General features: G+C 42.0%; 1 protein-coding gene across 1 annotated transcript in view; it reads right to left on the minus strand.

The window, feature by feature from the left end:
- The window catches only part of elna (elastin a), a 59421-nt gene that overhangs the window by 22630 nt on the left and 11855 nt on the right, over positions 1-24936 (minus strand). Inside the window, exons 2-10 of the mRNA XM_072668689.1 lie at positions 17979-18056; positions 16369-16407; positions 15574-15648; positions 14831-14857; positions 3116-3169; positions 2611-2682; positions 2410-2469; positions 1191-1226; positions 50-112 (exon numbers count right to left, since the gene is read on the minus strand). Of these exons, the coding sequence (XP_072524790.1) occupies positions 50-112; positions 1191-1226; positions 2410-2469; positions 2611-2682; positions 3116-3169; positions 14831-14857; positions 15574-15648; positions 16369-16407; positions 17979-18056 (504 nt within the window). The remainder of the gene's footprint in view (positions 1-49; positions 113-1190; positions 1227-2409; positions 2470-2610; positions 2683-3115; positions 3170-14830; positions 14858-15573; positions 15649-16368; positions 16408-17978; positions 18057-24936) is intronic.

Raw genomic sequence — 24936 nt, forward strand, 5'->3', positions numbered from 1 at the left:
CTCTGTTGAACACTTTCACATCAGACGTCCTTATTGTTGTGTATCTTACCTCCAGCTGGGAGTCCAGTGCCACCTGCACCAGGACCTAGAGCAGTCCCTCCAGTACCTGGCCCTGTAGGAGCACATGCACAAATTCAGTCTACAGTCCCTGTGTATCTGAATGCTCTGTATATGAACATGACCCAACGACTGTCTCTGTACCCTGGTGGAGAACAGCTTTAATAGAAGTCTGTACAAAGGTGGAGGTCCACTGTCTCTAATGTTGAGGTCACTCCAGGACAAGTCATTGAGTTTCATTTAGGGGCTTTTCTCTGCTGTTAAACATGGTGGAGGCTCAGTTTTGACTCGTAAGAAAACACAAAGGTTAGCAAAATTATATAATTGTATAAAAGTTATTGCTCACAGCAGTTTTTATTTCACAAGTTTTTTTCTTTTTTTTAAATGAGTAGCCTTAAAAATGACTTAATTTCAAATTTAAACTATCATTTACTAGTATTTAAATTTCTTTAATAATGATATAAGATCATCATTTGTCTGCTGTTAAACATGGTGCCGGGTCATTTCTGACCTTTGAGACATCACAAGGGTTGAGGTGCATATCTCGAATTCCAAACATCACTTCTTTTAGTCCTCAGGTTTCTCATCTCACCTTCTCTACACCAGCTGTGTTTTCAGGATCTGGCACAGGATGATTCAAACTTTTCTCCTGTTTGTCTAACCTTCTCCTATCTGACGCAAAAGAGCAGACATTTCATGCTCGTTTTCGGAATGTGAGGTAACGCATTGGATTTAGACACAAACACACACCACCAGTGGACTCGCTGGTTGATTTGGCTCTAGATCTGAAGCCCTCTAATTGAAGCTCGAGCCAATTGGAAAACCATGAAAAGAGGAGTGTTGCTGGAGGAGCGCCGCCGACACACTGCCTCATACTGTTGTTGCAGGCCTCCGTCGCTGCCAACCTCACTGGAATGGTATCCCTGCTGAAACTTTAGTTCTCTAGATGGTCCATAGTCCATGATTATCTTATTTATCTGAGGCATAAAAACTGACTCATCATTTTTATGAATGAGTCTTTTGAGAAGTAGCCGGCTTGACTCTTTACTGTTGTAGCTGTGAGCTGAGAAAAACAGCAGCAGCAGAAATGTACAATTAACAGATTAAGAAGAAATGATGGCCTATTACCCTACCTCCTTTTCCAGGCTTGAGGCCTTTTGCTCCAGCACCTGAAAGAAGTTAGTAGACTAGATCAGCTTCTTAAAAAGGGAAAGTCATTAACTGAGACTCTTATGGAACCATAATGCTTCATCTAGAGGCAGTAGAGCCAAACAGTCTGCACAGCTAAATTGTGAAATTGTGAAATCAGTTAAGGGTTTCTTTTTGCTGCTGTGGCTCTAAATCAGGACCAGGGAACACGAGAACATGCTTATGAATGAAGCTTAGCAATGGCTAACAAATGAACAGCTACATGCTCCACAGAGCACATTCGACTTTGCTTGTGTGAAGCCTTTCATTCGACTTTACGCACTCTTTACGCACTCTTTACGCACTCTTCATGCACTCTTTACGCACTCTTTACATAGTCTTTATCCTCTTTTAACTGGAACTGTAGCACTGATGGAGCTGAGCTGGCTAGCATTCGTTAATGTATCTGACCACAGCTCCAAACACCACTGAACAGAGCTTCGGTCATCTACAGAAGAGCTGAAAACCTGTATAGTTTTTTTTGAGAGAGATTCCAGCTATTTAAAGAATGTGTCTTTTCAAATACAGCAGAGAAGGAAATATAACATTCATATTTTACATACTGAGTATTTCATGTTCTAGCTGCAGACTTTGTGTTGTCATTGAGTGGCATTATATTATTATTACTTTTTATTATTATTATCTGAGCACAAATACAGGCTTATTTGCTGTTAGGGACTTTCTACCATTTATTAGTCATTTATCAGTGGTTTTATTCATTTGAGTCGTGGTTCCTCTCAAGGTTTCTTCCTCCAGCTCTGAGGGAGTTTTTCCAGTCCTGTGGTCTTTGGCTTCTCACTTGTGGCCACGTTTGCTTGTTTTGCTCTTTTGCAGCTTTGACTTTTCAATTGACATTATATAGCAGTGTTCATTTGCTTTGAGAATCAATCACTGAGCGCTATCCAGGTCTAAAGTAACTCACTAACCTATAAAAATAATATACTGTGTGACGTCAGCAGAGACTGAAGGTTGATCACAACCAGCTTGGTCAAGTTGGTCATGATGATAGACCATGAAGTCCATGAAACTCAAAAAAAACCTCTAAGCTGGTCAACCAGCAGTATAGGGTAGTGTGTGTGTGTGTGTGTGTGTGTGTTTTGTTTTGTTTTTGTGTGTGTGTTAATCTGGACTTTTCAGCTGGAGAACACTCAACATAATACTCACCAACCCCTGGCTGGAACCCACCACCAGGTAGTCCCCCTCCTCCAAGTCCAACACCAAGACCTAAGAATGGAAAAACAAACATCTAATCAATGTTAAATGCTTTTGATATACTAACATCCACCTTTGATTGATTTACTGTAATAATTGATGCATTGGAAGGACTTCCTGCCATTAGTGATGAATTAACAGGGTTTCAGTAACCTGACTTTGCTGGTTTCAGTCCGCCAGCTACGGCTCCAGGGTAGAATCCACCACCATATCCACCATAACCAGCTATGAGAGGAAATACAGCGATCACCTTTGGGAATTGCATTAAGTCGACCATACTGACGCTCTGCATCAAATGTGATAAGAACTTCCAACCTACGTTGAATTTTCTTTTACAGCAGAATTATGTATTTTCTTGAACCTGCTATAAAATACTGAAATCCTTCTTAGGAACACAGAGTTCTTCTCTGCAATGATGATTGATTTCCCTTTAAACCCTTGTCTTAACTCTTGTGTTGTCATAAGGGTAAAAATGAGCCTCCACCATGTTTAACAGCAGAGAAAACCCTAAATGATCTTTTTTCAGCTTGAAATTAAATGACTTTTCCTAGACATCACTATCCAGTGGTGTTGGTACCATCACAGTATCTCAGAATTCACAGATATTTAAACCTTTATTGTTGAGACTGTGTGGAATAATTAATCAGCTATACTGCACCTCCAGGTCTGACTCCTCCAGTACCCAGGCCACCGGCACCCAAGCTCCCATAACCTTGGAGGAGAAGGAAAAGGAAGGAAGAGGATAAGAGCAGGATGTAATACAGGGAGTATCAGTCATTTTAAAGAACCCCCTTATCCACAGCCCACCTCATCCCCTCAACCATCTCTCTTTTAATCCCGTGTCACCTCCCATGTTTCAATCCAGCATCAAGAGTTTTATTTGGCAGGCAGGACCATCGTTCAACTCTGACTGTAGACACCAGATGGGGCAGTTTAGCAATGTGAGAGTGGTCGAGAGAGGCAGAGGGTTTAAAAAACGTCTCTTTGGCTGCAGGAAAAAGGAGTTTGATCTCATTGAATATTTACGTCAGGATCGTGTTCTCTTTCCACATGGAAATGCTACACAAACCGAGGCATGTGCCAGATTGCATTCTTGCTTTATGACTCGGGGGTGGGCGGAAGAGAGGAGCGTTTTTGTCTGTCGGCCGTGCTTCTGCCTCCATAAATCAGAGGACGAAGCACTTCTAAATCCTACTATTTAAGCTCATAATAGAGTAAAAACAGTGACAAATGGAAAAAGAGGAGACTGAGCATGTGTGACATTTCAAGTCTCTGATGACTACGCTGAGACAGGTCTTCCTACCGCAGTAAATTCCCTTAAAGTTTTCTAGATCGGTCGCAGCCAAGAGTGCATAAATTAGGAGAAAGTCTTCAACCTAGAACAGTAGAAGGTGAGTGCTTATACTGTAAGCTCAATACAGTCCAGGCTTGAGAAGCAGAAGATTCATGCAGTGTTCCAACTTTCCAAGATTCATGCAGCTGTTTTGGAACATTTGAGCTACAGAAGCCTTGAAGGTGATGAACCCTAGACCCCGATGGAGAGGCCTGGAGTCTTGAGCTATCCTGTGAAGTGTCTCCGGTGTGTAAATTCTTTGTAGTAACTGCTGTACCATTCAGAGAAGTCACACTATACTAATTCTCTGTGCTATTCAAACCATTTCCAGGCTTTCTCAGAGTTTTCAGGATATCATGGAAACGTCCCTCACTGCAAATGATCGCACTACAGGATTAGAAAAAGGAGGACTGCTTTGAGATTGATGTCGTCTCATAGACGTGCAGCGACTAACGCAGGGCCCGTCCCTAAACTTTCTCACCTACCCGAGACTGATCATCAGCCTAATAATCATCATTGGAACACATGGAACAGGCGCCGAGACGCGGGACGGCTGCCATTAGCTAATGATGCACTGTGAAGCACTCCCCTGGTTTCCCCATGTCAGACAGCGAGCCTCCCTCAAGAACCTCATGTATCGCCCAGGCAGCCCAACTTTCCCCGATGGGCCCGAGGCCAAGCCCAGTCCGGCTGGAATGTATTACTGGCTGCTCACGCCGTCTCCCTGAAAAGCTCCGGGTGCAACAGGGTTATCGGCCTATAATTCTACCCACCTGCACTAATTCATGAGGGGAGGATGGGAGTATGAGGAATATATCCTCTAAATTAATCTGATGGGTGGTCATGTACACCCCTATCAAAGACCCTCGTTGGACTCGGTTGAAATTAGCTCGGGTTGTTTTACTTGTTTTTCTAACTTGCAAGACCGGCTCGTCTGAACTGCAGCCGAACTGCAAAGTGTTTTCCATCCAATATCTAAAGTTACAATGAAACGTCCAAAGTAAAGCTCTCAGAAATTGCTGCATTATATAAAAAAAATAAAAACTGACTGGTCAGCTGATTAAAATATATGGACAACTAAATGGACAAAAGTATTGGGACACCTGCTTATTCATTGTTTCTTCTGAAATCAAGGATATTAAAAATAGTTTCTCCTGCTTCTGTTCGAGTAACTGTCTCTGCTGTCCAGAGAAGAAGAGTTTCTACTAGATTTTGAGAAGGAAAGTTGGGTGATCACCACCCCATCCCTCTTCCCAACTCATCCCAAAAGTATCGGAGTACCATCATCATTCCAAAGAACACAGTTCCATAGTAATGGGTGCAACTTAATTCAGTAGCTGAATGAATTCATTAGAAGGGGTGTCCACAGACATTTGAACATATAGTGTTTGTTGTAGCTGTAAAGTTACAAATAGCTTAGGTCCAATCTGAAATGTTCCCCAGCTTAGTAAAGTATCTGCAGTATTAGCTGAAACGCAGGCCCCACTGAAGACCTGATTCCTCTTAGATTTGATTGCCTGCTATTGATTGTTAATGATCAGATCACACGGAAATGAAATGATTGGACCCCTGCGGTAAATGTATTCATTTTTCATATGCACCACTCCCATGCCTCTCTGATTAACCAGATGATTGCACACCACTGGCTGATTTGTTCTGGCTGCGATGCCGGCCAAATGAGTGTTGCTTGAGTTCACACACAAACACACGCATGCCCCAGAACAACAATTACACTAATCTGAAGCAATGGGAGTGAGAAAATAAAGCTGCAACAGAACAGCAATTCATTTTACAGCACAGAAAAACACGGGCGCTGAACAAAGTGAATGCACACGCATGACCAGGAATACCTTTCAGCAAACAGCAGTTGCCTGAGGACACTGACCAACCTACCTACCAAGTTTTAGTAGGATGATTCTTCTGTCCAGCAGGGAAAGGAGTAATGTCACCCCCAACTGTTTTCCTATTTATTGTCCATACACTGTTAAAGCACAGCAAACCTGGTGCAACATGCCATAAACTACACTAGAAGGATCTGGTCACGCATCACGTCTGTGCAGTCCTTGGCTTGTCAGGAGTTAGTGGGAGAGCTCAGAGTCTATGGCTGTCCAGCATTAATTTGGCCAAAGTCAATATCAGGAGCAAGAGTTTCTCCAAAGCCCAAGCATGAAAGGTTTGGGTAAGCTAATCCTCAGAGCAAACACACTCCATACTGAGGGGAACGGGATATGAAAGCATTCGTCTAACAGTTATTTTGTCTGGTTTTCTGAGGCTACATTTTTCTGCTGTCTCCAGCTCCTCTACATCAGCCTATACTGTCTATCTACCTTACTATCGAACTGCCTACCTGACTATTAGCCTACCTACCTCCTGCCTATTGAGCTGCCTGACTATTTACCTACCTGCCTGCTTATTAATCGACCCGCCTGGCTATCTGGCTGCTTGCCTGTCTATTAAAATACCTGCCTATTTTCCTACCTGCCTATTTACTTACCTATCTATCTGTCTGTCTGTCTGTCTGCCTGTCTGTCCCTCTAGCAGCTGGGGATGCTGAAGGATTTAATTTAAGAGAAGCAGAGAATTCTGTGGCTCTGATCCATGTAACTGACAGCAGCCACAGCACACCATCTACAGGGCCCTGGGATCCGACGGCACAGAACTCCTGTAGATCACAATCTTTTTCATTAACCTGCAGCCTTGCCAAGCCAAAGAACAGGACATGCACAGTCCTTTCCTTTTAGCGCTGCAATTGAAGAGCCATGCAGCTAAATGCTCCAAGATCCAACCACTACTTTCTGGCCTGTTCACTACAAGCCCTAAGGCCTACCACAAAGTTCAAGGAAAATCATCACAACTATGGAGGGAGAGGTGGCACAGCACTTGGCAGGATGTTTCTCTATTAGCCTTCTCTCCTTTGCCAGAGCAAGCTATCCTTAAGGTATGTTCCTCAGTGTCTAAAGCAGGACACAATGTTCTCCCCGTCACACAGGAAGTCACTGTGAAGACGTTGGAGGTTCATTATGTGGTCATTTAGCAGGCTTTTTCTGATGAGCTTTGATAAGTCTCTAATGTTTAGGTCACTCTAGGAAAACTCAGGAGATCATTTTGGGGGGTTTGATCTGCTGTTAAACATGGTGGAGAAAACACAAGGGTTAATATGCATTGTGCAACCTTACTTCTTACTGTTCATACTTCATTGAAAAGGACATTTTGGACTGGTTTCTGACTATGACGATGTGCACAGGCACCCTGACCTTCCTCGCCTCACATCACTTGCCAACAGAGTTATGAGAGCTGTTCTTACAGCACCATGCTGCTCTAATTATGCACTCACACTCCTGCGCAGTGACGACGACAAAGCTACGCTTCAAGGTCTCTAACTGCATTTGTTTTTCCCCTTATGAGTCATTGGCACTGTCAGCGTGTGGTCCCAGAGCTTGCGGTCTGAAGGTGAACAACTGCCAGAGAGCTCTGTTTCTTCTTCTACATTACAAACTGTAGAACTTGCATTAACTGTGAGTTCATGGTTTGATGGACGATAAAGGGATGTGGCATATGTCTGGATACCTGCAGGTGTGGGGATGCCTTAGATTATGGGCTCCAATGTCTGCACATGGTCTGCCATATCAGTAAATTATGACTGTATGGGTCATCTAATCCTGTACTTTACTTATGTAGGGGAGACAAAATCAAATTTACACTAAATGGACAAAAGTATTGGGACACCTGCTCATGCACTGGTTCTTCTGAAATCAAAGGTACTAAAGAGTTTCTCCTGCTTTTGTTGGAGTAACTGTCTCTTTCTACTAGATTTTGGAGGAGCATTGCTGTGAGGATTTGATTGTATTCAGCAGCAAGAGCGTCAGTGAAGTCAGAATGTTGGAACATCCCAAAAGTATTGGATGGGGCATGAACATGGTAGAACATGGTTCTACGGATCTACATGTCTGCCATTAAGCATGGTTCTAGGCATGGTGCATGGCGACTCATCTGTGTCAGCAACTTAAAGTACCTGAATGCATTCATTAGAGGGGGGTCCACAAACATTTGGACATATAGTGTTGTTTATTTACAGTTAATTTACCTACTTTTTTCATTGTTTTTATTTGTTTGTTTATTTATTAATCTTGTGGCATGCCTTGCCTATGTATTGAGTTGTAAATACAAATTATCGTTGATGAAAACCTCAACAGTAGCATTCCTCTTATTACAATCCTGCCATGCCTCCAGGTTAGCACAAACCTAAGATCAAAGCCGGGACCAATGGGAGCAGCTGTTGACCAATGGGAGCAGCTTGGCTCAACCCAAGCTCCTACACTTCCACTGTCATAATGAAACCTTATCTTCTGCTGCAGTGTAGTACAGTACAGTGACCACCTCCACGCTGTTGGTACGTTCTGCATATTCTGCTGGGCTCTTTTACTGTTTCTTATAATAATGAAACCTTCAAAAAAGTCTGGCAGTGGTGCAAACCTCCAGGCCATACTGCTGTGCTCATTTACAGGCAGTTGTAAAACGATCCATTGCACTCATGTGCATTACAACAAGGCTGTACCGCCCCTGTGACGCCTCAACTAATCTGAAACAAGCCCCCTCCAAAACTAGGAGTTGTCCACCACTTTAGGTCACCTTTCCAGTCTGGGAGTCATCACTAGCCAGTACATTGTTTTTGCTCTCAATCATAAACTCTAAATGACTTTAGATTCACTATATGTCCAAATGTTTGTGGACACTCCTTCTAATGAATGCATTCAGATACTTTAAGCTGCACCCATTGCTGACACAGATGTGCAAATGCACACAAACAGCTTTTCTAGTCCCTGTAGAGAATCAATCAAATCCTCACAGCAATGCTCTTTCAAAATCTCTGGACAGTAGAGACAGTTACTCCAACAGAAGCAGGATCAGCTCTTTTTAATACCCTTGATTTCAGCAGAAACAATGAATGAGCAGGTGTCCCAATACTTTTTTGTAGTGCATGAGGAAGGTCAGAACTGTGAGTTGTGGCTCTCTTCTGCACAGTTTTTCACCAGCTACTTGACCACCAAGTGACCCAACCTATTTCTAATGACAATTCTCTGAACATGGCCTCTTTTGGACTTTTATAATGCTACATCATCCCACATGCTCGGTCATAAATTGGTAAAGAAAAAAAATGGTGTGATTTGTGAGAACATGTATATGACATGTTTATGCAGCCGTTTATGACATGAGCTATGGGGTAAACCACATTATGAATTGCAAAATAGGTTCTCATCCCAGTCCAAACTCACGGGCACACCCAACCATACAACCCCTTTTAGAAGTACATGCACACGCTCACATGCATGGCCCACAAAATCCCTCACAATGCTGCACGTTGGCACACGCTCTGGCCACAAATGTCGGCTTTTTGTTATTTATAATGTCTTGAGGAAAGCTATGGTGCAAATCATGCATCAGAAAAATGTCAATAAAAGAGCCAACAGCACTGGTATGTTCAGTTGGCGAAGCGTGTCCAGATGGTCCACACATGCATTTGGTTCTTGTAGGCAGTCCTTGTTCATCTGACAAGTCAGCTTGAGAAATGATACGACCAGTTAACACAAGCTCACAAGATCTACCCCTTCTGTCTCCTCAAAGGCCTCCATGTTTTGCTATTACTTTCACATTAAGCACAAAGGATGGATAGGGATATTACAGTGAAGAAAAAAAGCTCTGATGGTTAACAGGTGTTTTTTAAGCAGATCTGATTATATTTTCAAAAGGTCGAGAAACTGTCCTCCATCTTGCATGATGCACCAATTTAGGAGATCCAGGATGACGTCCATTGAGCGAATACAAAAGATAAGGAATGCAGGTAACATCAATCTGCTGCATTGCTGACACTATTCCAAATTCTCTGCGTACACACTACATCTCAAAATGTTATAAATGAAAGCCAGACTTTAGAAAGCAATCAGTTTGATCCATTGCTTTTTACAGCCTTTCTTTTTTCCTGGTCGATACATCTGCATTTTAAACATCTGTTATTCAGACGTTAGTGTAGAAAGTCTAATGTCTATTATGACCTAAATACACAGATATCTGAGATCCAGTGCAGACATGTACCATATTCCCACAAGATTATTATTATTTTTTATTCCAGAACTGTCAAAACACTTTAGGTTTTGAAGCGCTTCGTTCAGCTGAGGTATTGTGAAAAACTCTAATGAATCACACACTAAAAGTAGGACCATGTTTTGATGATGACCATATTGTAGCAAATGGCAAGAAATACAAACTGTTGAAATATATTGGGACCGAAGTTTTCCAAATGAATAGTGAGTCTACACTTTCGTCTCTAGCCAAAATGGATATGAAGAGCGCTGTCTGTCCAACACGGTTGGCAGGAATCGAACCTTTTACCCCATGACGGTACCCCTGACGACTAGCGGCAAGAAACATGGCTTATATTAACGGCTCTGCGGATCGACCCTCAGCGTGCGCAACTATCCTGAATGCACGGCCAACTGGGACGTGGCAGTGAAAGCAAACAAGGCCGGAGGAACTGCGTGGGAACGTCTTGCGCGCCTTGAAGTGCGTTAATAGAAAATGAGAACTTTCCTCCACAGGCTCCGGTTACCGTCCCAAGGTCGCCTTCTCAATCCCTCTGGGCCGTGGGCCGTGCCAGGGGATGAGTGGGAGGTGAGTATTGGTTTTTTGCATGGGGGGTGGGGGTAATGGGGTGGGCTGGGCTTTGGGCCTTGTCACTGTGGACTTGGGCTCAGGAAGAGCCATTATTCACAATCAGAGGCCAGCAGCGAGCAACTTGAGGACAGGTCTAATGAGAAGCACATGTGCTCCATGAGACACCAAGCTGCCTCCCAGCTCATCTGCCTGGCCGACTCTCTCTTCCTGCATCACTCTCTACTTCTCTCTCTCGCGCGTTATCTACACAGGTAAAGACAGGTTCTACCAGAGATGTACAGTAAGGAAGTAGAACTACTTCACTACTGTAATTAAGTACTAAAAGGCTGTATCTGTATCTACTGGAATATTAGCTTTTTCTCCGACTTCCATGTTTATGTGCTACATCGTTACTCGTTACCATTATAAAAATGCTCCAAATCATTTCGAACCCACATTATCACCTCCAGAGCACTAGATGGCGCTGTCACCGGGTTTGATGAAGCCGCCTCAACACTGCGCAGAACAGGCGATCAGGCCGTGAGCGAGTATGCTGCCGGTCTTCCTCTGAGGACACTAACGCTAGAGCTCTGTTAGTTTATCTCCAGATGGAAGAAGAAGAACCACCAAAAGAAACACCTCCATCTTCACCTCTTGCAAATACTCGTATGTGCCGAATGACCTGAGATCTTTCAGTGAAGCTCAGGGGTTTGAGCTGCTCTCCTCTCTGGTTTTACAGATGAAACTCTTGTATGTGGCGGGTTGAGTCAGGTCTGAGTTTGTTTAGAGAGTGAACTGAAGACTCGTGTTCATGAACTGTCTCCTACAGTCCTGTCCTTCTACTACAGCCAGAGGAACTGAGACAGGCCTTCAGTCTGAGCATCTGAACTAATAGAAACACTGATACCCAAACTTTTGACTGCTTTCTGTACGAACTACAGAACACAGTACTGTACTTTTACTTTTAGTACTTGAGTAGCACTGAACTGCCTGCAGTACTTAAGTACACAAACGTTAAATACTTTAGTTCTTCCACTTAAGTACTGAGCTTAAAGACTCTTCTGCTCGTCTCTACACTTCTACTTTTTTGATGGAGCACTTGTACTTTTCCTCAAGTCTGGGTCTCTAGTACTGTATACATGTCTGGGCTCTACTGTACATCCAAAACATATAAATTTAGCGTGGTTGTGACCACGCCAGCAGCAGAGTGACACTGATTGATCGAGTGGTTGCACAAATCCAACAGACAGAGAATAAACTAACATGGTATTGTTCGCAGTGTAAACCCTGCACTTGGTGTGCTCAGTTCTACATGTGTTGGAATTAATTTATTGCCGCTCATATAAACTGTTCAAATAAATCGCTCTCACTGTGTCAAGGCCTTTAGTCTGATGAGACGAATAAATAATAATAATGTCTCCATAGTGATTCGAAAGGGTTCTGAATGTGAGAGCACGCTTGCCCAGAAAACATCAGCGTGCATCCAACAATAAAGACAGCACAGAGCTTCCTTCACATAGTGAGACAAATTCCGAGCTAATTCACTTTCACTATGACCTACGTGGCTTTACTGAGTTTAATGATGCTAAATTAACAGGGATTCTCAGATGTCTCCAGCAAGATGTTGGGTAAAACAGGGTTAAATGAGGAAGAATATCTCCTCAAAGCAAGCAGCCTGACACTGCATATAAACAAAGTACAGCTGTTTCAGAACCGCCACAGAAACAGAGCTAAGGTATCCATTCTTAATGAGCAGCTAATCCTGCAAATTCAGTTTGGATCTTCTCTCACCATGAATGGCCATCTCTCAGAAACTGCACCATCATATTCACATGCTAAATCTTCCACAAACACAGAACCAGTAAAAGTCCTGCAGTCTGGGTTTTAGCACTTACAGGATCCTCGCAAACTGTTCCTGACAAGCGGTTGTGTTCTGCGCCAGACCTTCGTACATTTGTACGTCTTGTCCAACTTTAGTGCGGAGTCCACCTTCACTTAAGGCTCTGACTCCAGCTGGTCACTTCAGGGTGTAAGGCTTTCTCTGCTTTCACAGCCCGCTTCAGTGTTAGGATAGGATTCACAATTAGATCCAGTTTTATGAGCACAGGAACGAGCCAAGACATGACGTCATGCGTCAGACTTTTCAGAGTTTAATTAACCATCTGTTATGTTTATGATATCACGTTTGGCCTATAGTACAGGCTTTGGCTCAACTCAAAGATTTGCACTATATAATTAAAGGCGCTACAATATATGGACAAAAGTTTTGGGACACCTGCTCATTTCATAGTTTTTTCTGAAATCAACGGTATTGAGTTGATCCTGCTTTTGTTGGAGTAACTGTCTCTACTGGATTTTGGATTTTAAGCATTGCTCTGAGCATTCAGCAACAATCACGTTAGTGAGGTCAGGAAGTTGAATTTGCACATCTGTGTAGCTGAATGTTACTTTACACAAACTGTTTCCCGAACATGTGAACATTTAGAGTAGTTTATGAGCCTGAATAGCCGCTTTGTTAAGCAGTCTCGCTTAGGGTGAGGATTTGAAACCTGAACGTTACCATTCAGTCCTTAACCTCAAGCTCTAATCCACTGCTGTTGCTACAGTCTCCATGTTTTATTTGCACATTTGACAAGAATGTGAACTGTGTATGGAGCACTGTAGTAGTTAAGTGTCCCACAGTGGTGATCCAAATATTGTGAGTTCATATCCTTGGGAGAACAACAGTTTGGAGAACCCCTCTGCTGTTGGGCCTTCAAAGGCTATCAATCTTGAAGAGAAGGCAAAATCAGTGTAAAGAATTCGTTTCTGACGCCCTCTGGAAGACAACATCCAGAGGTTACAGTGAGTTTACTTCAAAACACAGTGCAGCCTGATTCATTACCTCATAAATCTGGAACAATTGAACAGTCTAATTGACACAATTAATCTATGTCCAACTGACATAAACTACCGTATGCTGTTGACTTGAACACAATGCTAGGTTTATCCACAAGGAGATATATTTTCCTCTTGTTGTTAAGCAAGGTATAGACCAGTTATACTCAGTAAGCTGCTGATCAGCTAACTCCAACCTGTGAGCTTCAGGTTTGCAGGTTTTGGCCCCAACCCATTGTTCAGTAACTTTAAGATTGTAGACTTAATAAAAAGGTGAGCGCTGTCCTACTGAAGCCTATAAGCACGGAAAAGAGCATCGTTATTCACAAGACAGCCAGTGTGGCGCTTGATGAGGCTATGTGAGACTGAATCCCTGAAACCCCTGAAATCAATGATTAAGAGAGGTGTCCAAATACTTTTGTCCATATATTGTAATTGCTGGTCGATGTTGTAGCATAACATTATGTGAAAGTCTGCAGAAAGTCTTGTTCATTCACAATTAGGGCTGCCCGACTCAAGCTGACTTCAGAAGTGAACCCGAGTCTCACGTCTTTTACTGCAGCAGCTGAATGGGGGGTCTTCATCGTGAACTGTCTGCTTCCCCTCACAGTCGTTAACTCATTTGTATGGTGAGGACAGAGAAGTGAGGTATTGGGCAAATCTCTCCAACTCCAGTCATTCCAGCCAAAGACAACTTCCCCTGCAAATATGATAGCGGGGAGGTCTGAGACTCGTAATGCCTCTTTCAAAGCATGGAAAGGTCCCTCTCGGAGCAGCCAGTGAGCCGGCCCAAACCTTATCGACTCTGGCTGCATTCGCCTAATTCCTTATCTCTCCAAACAACATGTCGCTGGGCCCAGATGAAATCGACGCTGTTTTAGGAAATTCAATAATGGCCAATGCTGCTAATGTACTAACACAGCCTGCATTGAGAGAGGGGCGAAAATATTTACACTGCAGTTTCAGAGCAGGGTCCAGTCGCGCAGCGAAGAGTTGAAATTTCCACTTATTGTGCAGCTTAAGCCAACAAGCTAATCAGCTCGGGTGCACCATTGTTTGAGCGGTGTTGACATAAATTTACACTTGGCCAATCATCACATGCATAAAGCTGCTGGCGTGAACATGATCAGGTCTCTCTTTCTCATTGACTGAACACACAAATACATCACACCCGCGCTGGACTGTTCGCCCCTCAGCAAACGCACATGAGGTCAAGAAGGTCAAACGCGGTGTGAGAGAGGGAGTGTGTATGAGTGTGAACACAGGACATTACCATGAGCCGTGTGGGAGGCACAGCCAAAATTCACATATTTCTATTGCAGATACAATAACCATGACATGATCGTTTATGACTTCCTCAGCACTGAGATGCTGATATGAGGCATGAGACTGGAGTTGAATCCATAGCTGGAAGCGAAGTTTACAAGCTTCACTTTAAAGGATTTCAGATCCTCATCGCAAAAACCTTTTTTAATGTTGTGGGTTTTTTTTGTTTGTTTGTTTGTTTTTGCTCACCTGGTTTAGGAGGCTTCCCGACAGCACCTGTTGTTAAAGAGAATAAACATTAACCCCTTATGCTCTCTGACTTTTATTACACCCTAAGGATTACTTCTACTTGGTAGCTACATGCAAAGCAATGCAAACTGGCTGAGCTGTAATGTTGTTAGATGAATTAACTTATTTCCAACTTATCTTTACTTATTTTAAGGGACAGATATGATCTGCAAAATGATTTGCTAGTGGAACAAGTCACTTTCAGTACATAAAATTAGTAAAAATGATAGTAATAAGTTAAATGATTTTGTAATATTTTTTACAATAATGTGAAAATGAGAAATATTAGATATTTAGACTACATTTAAGAAGTGTTCACTTGCTAAGATAGTAGTTTTTGCATTGCATTTGTTAGGCTGCACTCAGGCAGTGGAGCTTCTGCAACAATACAGCATCACATCACACTGTGTTTTGGAGAAGGATATCTCAATGGTCATAGTTAAGAATGTATGAATGTGAATGACCAATGTGAGCTAAACTGCTGTCCCAACAGTCATTTGTCCTCCTGTCCCCCCTCTGGGTCAATAACCTCCTTTTTGGATTATCCTGTGAAAAGTGACACATATCTGTTTAAGCTGAACATTTTCCAACTGGATCACTCGTCCTGCCATGGGATAGACTGCCGCTTTGAGCAAAATGCACTCTACCATCTGACCACAGCCTCAAATATGATGCATGTATGAACTTAAAAAAAAAACTCTTACCAGCTCCCAGACCTCCTGTGCCTAATCCAGCACCGAGCCCACCAGTACCAAGGCCTCCAGCACCACCGATTCCACCTGTTGGTGGAAGCACATTCATTTTTTCACCACCATCATGACCTGTTGCTCATGGCTATTCAGAGATTCATCAGGGGCTTGTGTTTACCTGGCCGTGCTTTATGATATCATGCAACACACATTTCTTTGGTGTTGCCTCCTGCTTTTACTATGCTGGCTAATTCCCAGACGAACTTTGGGTTTAACGAGAGCAGGAAGAATTGAGTTCCATTAATATGTCCCAATGCTTAAATTCTCCCAGTTCAATTCAAACCAGTCTCTACAGTATTTGCTGCTGCTGCTGCTGCTGTGTTGTTATTGCTGCTGCTGCATACTGAGTTTACCATGTGTGACAGAGAGCAAGGAAGAGTCCAAGTATGCAATGAATTTTCCACCGTTGCTGAGAGATTAAAGATGAGAGATTTAAAAAGTGCCAGGCTGGCCAAATAAAACAGCCCATACACCTCTGGAAGCAACAGGGTCCCAACTGGGGGAAAGCTCCAATGTGGCATCTGTGATTATGCCCTTGGTTTATGTGAATACTAAGTTTAATTATTTGACAAAAATATATGTAATGAGCCATTGATACTGATTTGCAAATAGAGTTATGCTCACTAGTCCTGGATGCCTTTTATTTATTAGTAGGTCATTCGTTCGATTAAGGGCCTACAGCACAATCTGGCTGATTTTCTCAAACCACAGCCCATTACAGTTTCTGTAATAAATGTTAGAAGAACCTACCTCCAGCTTTAGCTGCCTTGTATGGGACCCCTCCAGCACCTATTAAAATATAGGACAAGAAAGGAAATAGGTTTCAGAATTAGAACTAGAAATGGATTTTTAAGTTGTGTATAGTGTCACACACATATATAAATAATATGAATATAAATATATATAACTCTCCCTGGTGCACTCTCCAGAGGCGTAGCTTTGATCATCCGTCTGAGCCGTGTCGAGCAGTGGCCATTCTAAAATAATGACTTCACAGGGTCCATGCTGAACTAGGGAGCTTTAAATCTTCAGCATGGTTTCTTCCAAACATGGGGAATACGGTGGTGGCCACTCACAATGTACACACTGTATTTCACAGCGATTTATGTCTTTGTGTTATTAAAATGATGGGTATGGTTTATCCAGATGGAAAAGCTACAAATGGGTAAACTGGACCATGTGGAAAGAGGATATCCACTGTCGCTGAGCGTGACCGCAAAAGGACAACATTATTGAGAAGCAGGGTCAGCAGGTGCGCTTATGAGCCATAATAGCATTTAGTTTTTCTGCAGCTTGTGGATACAACGATCCACAATGTATGTAAAGAGCTGATTCAGCACTACAAGAGTCTCACAAATACAGACCCTGATGTTCTGATAGGTCCAATTTCCATTTTGTCTTGTGTGTGATTGATTTTGTTATAGCATTAGCCTATAATTAAACTGTCGGTTGTTTTATTTATTTGAACTACCGTTGAAAATGAGCCAGTTGGCTTACACTGATGCTTTTACCTCTGGGTTAATTTATGAGAGTGTTCTTGATACATAAATGAATAATAAATAAAAAACAGCCAGGTGTTTCCATGACTGGGGTTTCCTTACATGCATTTACAAATATGCATGTAAGGTAAAATACATTACAAACAAAAGTAATAACAATAATGTGCATGTTTCAGATAAACAACTTAAATCATCAATAAAACTATATATATATATATATATATATATATATATATATATATATATATATATATATATATATAACACTCTATAAAGAAAACAGCATTTATACCTGCTGTATGTGCTATAATTACCCTAAAATATAATCATTAAAATCCTTCAAAAAATTGTTACTTTTGTATTAATGTGCGAATCTAAATATGATCCAATTAAAGCATTTATCATTTGAAAAAGGAACAATTTAGTTCAGTTTCCTAAACAGCAACATGTTTCATTTATTTTTTAATGATATTGTGAAGCTGAGTGACAAAATGACTTGAAACAAATAATTGAATTAAAACATAAATAATTCTAATAATGTATTTGTGCCATAGGCATGGATGCTAGATAACCACATTTATGTATTTGCTAATTCTACCCTAAAAATGTCATTGTGCCTGTGTTGACACACAATTTGATGATTTGAATGGTTAAAATTCAGTTTTTAGGAGTTTTCAGGGAACGGTGCAGATCAGTTTGTTTACTAGCATCTCAGCTCAATTTTCTCCTGAATACTGATGTCTGTTTACAGGGTAACAGATGTCTACTTCTGCATCCGCCTGGCAGAGAAACAGAGAGGACAGCAGATTGCTGTAATGTGCTAATGGGTTCAGATGTATTTGTAGAGGGTTTGAGGCAGACCTGGGTAATATCCAGCACCTGGGACTGCACCTCCACCTGGAACTCCTCCAGTTCCTGCACCCACAGGCACATACACTCCTGCAACAGAGAGAGCAGCACTGTTTAAATGGGAAGATGTTCTATTACAAAACACTGGTAAATCTACAATATTCTTTTAACATGAAGCGGTCAGAAATGGGTTATTAGGAACAACATCATTGAAGAAGAACCACTTTTGGCTTCCTAAACAGCTCAGAAATTAATCTGGCAGGGAACTCAATGTAATGTTTTCAGAACTGAAATTGTAATATTCTGCCACCTAGAACATCCTTTTCCTTTTGGTTTAGTCATTCTGCAAACGTTGATTCCAGAGTTACAAAAACCTGAACTCATAGAAAACACATCTGGTACATTCAATACTTCCCCTTTGGCTTCCCAATCTTTCAATAAGAGTCAACTAATGGAGCATTTCTGCTAAATTAGAAATGCAAATGAACCTTTAAATGATCCTTTTAAAAATCTATACAACTTTAAGGTTCTGTATCAAGTAATGGTCATTCCTAGAAGCAAAATCCAGGAGCACATTGGGAACCTTTTAAAGGTACTAGGTAATGTTCCTCAGGTAGAGAAGTCAAACTGCAAAAAATGAATCTTATCAACAATTATCTAATCCAACCAAGGACTGTGTTGTGTCTATGTGGTATAAATGTTTCTCAGAGCCATGAAGGCATCTGCATAACTTTCATAGTCCGGGCCTCTGGCCGAAGCTCGAAAGTAATCACCAGACTATGTGTTTTTGCGATATGGCAAATTCATGGGGAAAGCTAAACAAACGGAGGGATGGAAAACTACGTCTGTTGCTCTGTGACCACTAGCAGCTTCCCAGAGGAGACTGTGAGCTCAGATGTCAATTATGAAGTTGCATTTTGAGGGCAAGCCTGGTTTCCATCAGAGAAACTGTACAGAAAACAGGAGGGAGGCTGGCGATGATGGAGATTAGGTTTAATGGGTTTTACATTTGTTTGGAATCCAATTAATCTAAGCCACACGTCAAGACCACCAAAGTGTTTATTAGCAGTGATATGGCGTAGATACATCAGCTACAGTCTGTGCATTTACAGTAGGTTTCACACCCGGTTGCTAGTTTATTTTGTACACTCACACATTGCTGAGCAGTGCCACAGAGGAACCAGTTTTGGATCCATAAAGAATTTTTTTTGTATGAATATGGTTCTTTCTTTTAAATCTGTTTATCAAACTTTACCTAACTACCAATTAATCCACCCATTCATAATTCCCCCTAGCACTAGCAATGCTCCCGACGCTATGAGGGTAAGGACTGAGCACGTGTTCCTGATACATGTAAAGTCAGACACCACCAGCTCTTTTTCTAACTGTCGGCGATGTGTCGGGCAGGGCAGGAAAGCACTGGGTCCCGGCTAACAGATGCCTGTGCGGATCCCCAAACATGGTTCTTTATGGAAACAGAGATGGTTCTTCGATGGAATCACTCAAAGAGTACACCATATACAAGAACTTATGACAAGCTGAAGTCAGCGCCATATCTATGGAGAATTAAACCTGCAACTTTCTAAATCAGACAGAACAAATAATAAAACACATCGGTTCTCTAGACCGAGTTCTATACAGGACTGAGGAAGGGTTCTATAGTGGGAGAATGGACGCTTGTCCAATGAAAGCTTTTCCTTCTATATGAAGAACCTTTTCACCATTCCATTGATTGTTTTTTTTTCAAGCCATCATGACTGCCTTTGCTGACGAGCCCTTGCAGAACCCCTTTGGTAAGAGATGCTGTAACATCTTGGTGTTGATGCCAAACAAAAACTAGATTCCAGCAGTTTCACAATTATTCTGGCAACTGGCACAACCACCACTACCATGCCAGTGTCCCTGCTGTGTTGAGAGTGGTTCACCACCCAAATAATATCTGCTCGTAACTGTTCCTTTGGTGGTCCCTTACTATGGATAGACAATAAAGGCTGTAAAAGAACTTTTAGTTTGGTAGAGGTTTCTAATTATATTATAATAATAGATATTTCGGTACAAGGTAGATGTCTAATAAGCCAGCAACCTTCCTGGTCCACAAGCGTTCATCAAAGAACAATAGCCTACATATTCATCTTGTGATTTTGTCTGAGTTACGGTTACAGCTAAATATGGGAAGTTTCACTTGGTTCTGGCACAGCGTGAACGAATGAGGCAATGAAGAAATGGAACAAAAGAGTTTCAAATAAGGTTGTAGCTGCTTTCATTCCTGATGGAAACTTAACATAAACCGTGAACATGTTTCCTGAACAAGACGCTGGTGGCAAAAGAAATTGCATCAGCTTCACTAAAAGGGGAGGTTCTGTGAGGACAGAGCAGTTCCACACACAGTGCACAAATTCCCAGATCACAAACAGAACCCTGATTAGAATGCAGAAACAACTGTTTAGTCTGACTACGGCCTGCCTTTTCTTCCAGAGGGGAAAAAACACTCAGCTTAGAACCCGTTGCCAACTGGTCTTCACAACAGCGCGGGACTTTTCGAAAGGGTTTACGACTCGTGTTTTCGCAAAGTAGTTTCCATGGGGGAACTGTGGGGTTTACAAAGGATCCTTTATTTGAAAGACCACGGATGACTTGTCCTCAGAAAACAGATGAGCTCATCAGAGATAGAGCCGGAGGGAAGATGCTCTTCGAGAGCTTTCCTAAAGACAGTGAGGGACTTGGAAGGCTGGGAAGCGATCGGATTTCATGGTGCTTGGCCTCGTCGTGCACCGACTCTGTGGCGAGACAAGGTCATCCTGTAGTCTCAGAGGCTTCGGCCCTGCTTTACTCCATTCGCTTTCATTTAGCAGTGAAAACCAAGAACTGGTGGTCCTCTGTCACCCCAGGAACTCTTGTGTAGTCATTTATTCAGTTATTAACTAGTAACTGTTTAAATTATTATTCAGTAAATACAATGATCTACTCAGCTACTACCAAACTACGATGTAGGGTCGGGTGGGTTTTGAAGAGGCTGTAATAAACATATACATTTTCCACATGAAAGTAGAGCTAAAATGAAAGTTTGTTCCCTAAATCCTGTAAAATACAGAATGGTTCTAGGCACCTTCTATATGAAAAAGCATTTAACCACCATGCTTTGCATGCATCATAGTTCTCCATACACTATTTATCTAAATGTTTGTGGACACCCCTTCTAATGAATGAGTTCAGCTACTTTAAGCTGCACCCATTGCTGACACAGATGTGCAAATGCACACACACAGCTTGTCTAGTCCCTGTAGAGAAGAAATACTGCCAATAGAATAGGACTCTCTGTAGCAGATCAACATCATGACCCTATTGGCTCCATGCTGTCTAATGCCAGGCGTGGGCTAGAGGGGTAAAAAGCCCCCCAGCATTGAGGAGCTGTGGAGCAGTGGAGGAACTGTGTTCTGTGGAGGAGCTCCATCCAGTACTTTTGGGATGAGTTGGGGATGATGAAATGGGGTGGTGATCATCACTGAATGCAATCAAATCCTCACAGCAATGTTCCTGCTTCAAAATCTAATAGAAAGACTTCTTCCTGGACAGTAGAGACAGTTACTCCAACAACAGCAGGATAAAAATTTTATTTATCCTTGTTTTCATAATAAACGATGAATAAGCAGGTGTCCCAATACTTTTGTCCAGATATCGAAATTCTCAAAACATCTGATAAGAATATACATTCACAGTCCGTACTGAATGACAGCAGATTACTTTGTCTTACCTCCTACTCCTGGGTACGGTCCAGCTCCTCGTACTCCCCCTGGAACACCCATATAGTGTATATAGAGCCTCAGCCTTTCCTTAAGAACCCTTTAATAACCCCTTCTCTTAGAGATGCTGATAGCAAATAAAAATACAACAACAGCTGCAACAGCTTGTTGTTGTTTGCCTACAGAGGAAATGATCTCTCTGTTTTTATTGGCTGTTGACAGAATCCGTTGACATTGCAGTTGTTGACCAGAACACACAAGTGGGCTGTTTCTGGATTCCAGTTAAAACTAATGGTTTGATATAAACCCACTGAAGGTCGATCAAGAGCAAGACATCACCCTGCAGAGACCCTTCTTCAATTTTAGCGCTGGCCCGACATCTGCAGATTAGAACTGAACAGGCCAGACTCAGCCCAGTTCTGGATCAGCCAAAGTTCTGTTTCCTATTGTGGAACATAATATAGATGTACTATACAATGGCCTTTATGCTGTCAGGTCACCGGGCACAGAGGCTCTGCCCTCCTGAGCAAAAAGCCCTAATGACAGTCGAAGGAGTGGTTGTTTGGCGTAGCGACTGTGTCAGAGCCTCGTCTCACAATCAAAAGGAGGATTTCCTGTCTCCGTGTGAGGAAGGAGAGCGCGCCATGTTCTCAGATACCTGGGTTCCTACACCCGAGACCAAAACCCTTGCTAACCTCACCGCTGCCCATCCTGCCAATTCAGACGGCCTGTGCGTCTAACAGCTCTGAAGGAATGCTGGGATTCTGGAGGGAGCGCAAGCGTAGAACAGCAGCCCTGATGCAATCGGATAGAAATCATAAAACTGCTGAAAACAAATCCCGCTGTTGGCGTGAGTCAGAGGCCGGGGAGTGCACGCTCTGACTCGATTACTTTCTCCACTTAACCTTTTACTTCTCGGCCTGAAGAATTAACTGATGTATTTAGTCTATGAAGCTGAACCGTGTTTGAGTTCTGGCCCATTTGTAAATCGCCTCCTTCCTTTGTTTTGAGTGGGACCCAGTCGTTGGACTGTGCATGTTTTGATGAGAGGACTGAGAAAAAGGCATTATGACTTATGAATGCTTACATCTTCTGCAAACAAGCTGTGCCAGAATTAGCTGAAGCAGACTCGAGCATAAGGCAGCGTGAGGCCCAAAGCCAAACATCAGTGAGATGCTCGTGTTAGAGGGGAAACGAAGGCGTTTAATCAGGGCGTTTATAGTCCGCTCCACTGCAATCACGCAGTTTCAATAAACGTAAAACATCATCAAAAAACCTCCAATTAAATTGAGATGCCTTACTGGTGTCCTAAATGTATTATAAATACACTACTTAGACAAAAGTATTGGGACACATGCTGTGAGGATTTGTTTGCACTCAGTGACGAGAGAATTAGTGAAGTCAGGATGTTGGATGATGATCACCACCCCACCTCATCATCCCCTACTCATCCCAAAAGTACTGGATGGAGCTCCACCACCATCATTCCAGAGAGCACAGCTCTTCCACTGCTCCACAGCTCAATGCTGGGGGGCTTTATACCCCTCTAGCCCACGCCTGGCATTATTAGGCAGCATGGAGCCAATAGGGTCATGATGTTGATCTGCTCCAGACAGTCCTATTCTATTGGCAGTACTTCTTCTCTACAGGGCCTAGACAAGCTGTGTGTGTGCATCTGCACATCTGTGTCAGCAACGGGTGCAGCTTAAAGTTAAACATACTGTATATCATCATTCACTGTGAACAATGTCTTAGTAAGTAGTAACAATATTATAAAGATAATTCTTTTATTTATATTTGTAGGTGTATCAATTAATTACAGATAATTTAGCTTTCGTCAGAAATATGCTAGAAATAAGCAAAATGACCTGCTTGTTTTAACTCTGCAGTTTTAGGGTGAGCTTAAAACTCATATTATTTTTGTTTGATTGACACATGGGGGAATGATTAGGCTGTTTTGGTGACATGTTTGGCAAATTACTAACTGGTTCTGCTATTTTATGAGTGCACCCAGAGACCACTTGATCCACATCCAAGGCATGGCTAATTTGCACATGAGCGAAAGCAGACATGGCTCATAGCATCCTTCAAACTAACTCGCTTCATTACCAGTGATTGACAGTTCTGTAAAGACGTTATGTGGAACATATTATTTGGGTAATGAGAACATTTTTGGCCATTCCAATTAATTATTTACTTATATGATATTTATACTTTCTCCATGGACACTAATAGTGGGTGTTTTAATACTGGCCAGTTAACATCATAGTAACACAGACGCACACACCCGTACAGCACCATTTAACTTTATTAACAATACTGCCAATGTGAAACCGGCTCTGACTCCAGGTCAACACTTACATTTAAGTGTATTATATTTGATTTGATGTATTTTTGAGTTTTGGAGATCTCTGCAATACCAGTGTGATTAAATAATTATCTTAATCTCTTATTAAGAATTTAAATAATAAATAATTATGTAAATAAGAAAAACCATTGAGACAGTTGTCTGCCCCCTGGTGCATCATCCATGCACTGCATGCACCTGAAAAGTATCTAAAGATTTCTACATTTGAAATAAAATTTTAAAAGCAACTCCGGTTATAAGGGGTTAGACAATTTTTTTGATCTCCACATTTAGTTTGTTAAACAAAACTGTTGTAAGCAATAATATAAAACAGACATATATGCAGTGTTTAATATATATTTTTTTAATAATTAGTCAGAAGGTCAAATAAACACTTTGAATAACAGGTTTGAATAAGTAGACTTTTCTGCAATTATCTAATTGCTCAGACATTTGGATATTATGTTATATACACATAATATCCAAAATAATCATATTAATTAATAAATAATATAAAACAACCCATGCTTTTCTGCAGAAAATTCAGGCTAGTTTACACATTCAGACTTATCTTGCTGGTAATTGCTGGTTAAGTCACAGCAACGTACGCTTAGCTTTAGGCCGCTGCCTCACAGACAGATGAACAAATGTGTGGCAGTCAGCCGACTATCTGACACACTCTGACGTTAGATTGCCCTCAAAAAGAACAAAAGGTGAGGGAGGCTGAAAGATGAGAGCAAAAGAATGAGAAGAGTAAATCTCCTTGATAGGAAGCCCTCCCTCCCTCTCTTTTTCCCTCTCTCTCTCCCTCTCTCTCTCTCTCCCTCCCTCCCTCCCTCCCTCCCTCCCTCCCTCCTTCTCTCTTTCCCCTTTCTCTTTCCCT

This window comes from Salminus brasiliensis, chromosome 23 (assembly GCF_030463535.1).
Source record: "Salminus brasiliensis chromosome 23, fSalBra1.hap2, whole genome shotgun sequence".
NCBI lineage: Eukaryota > Metazoa > Chordata > Actinopteri > Characiformes > Bryconidae > Salminus > Salminus brasiliensis.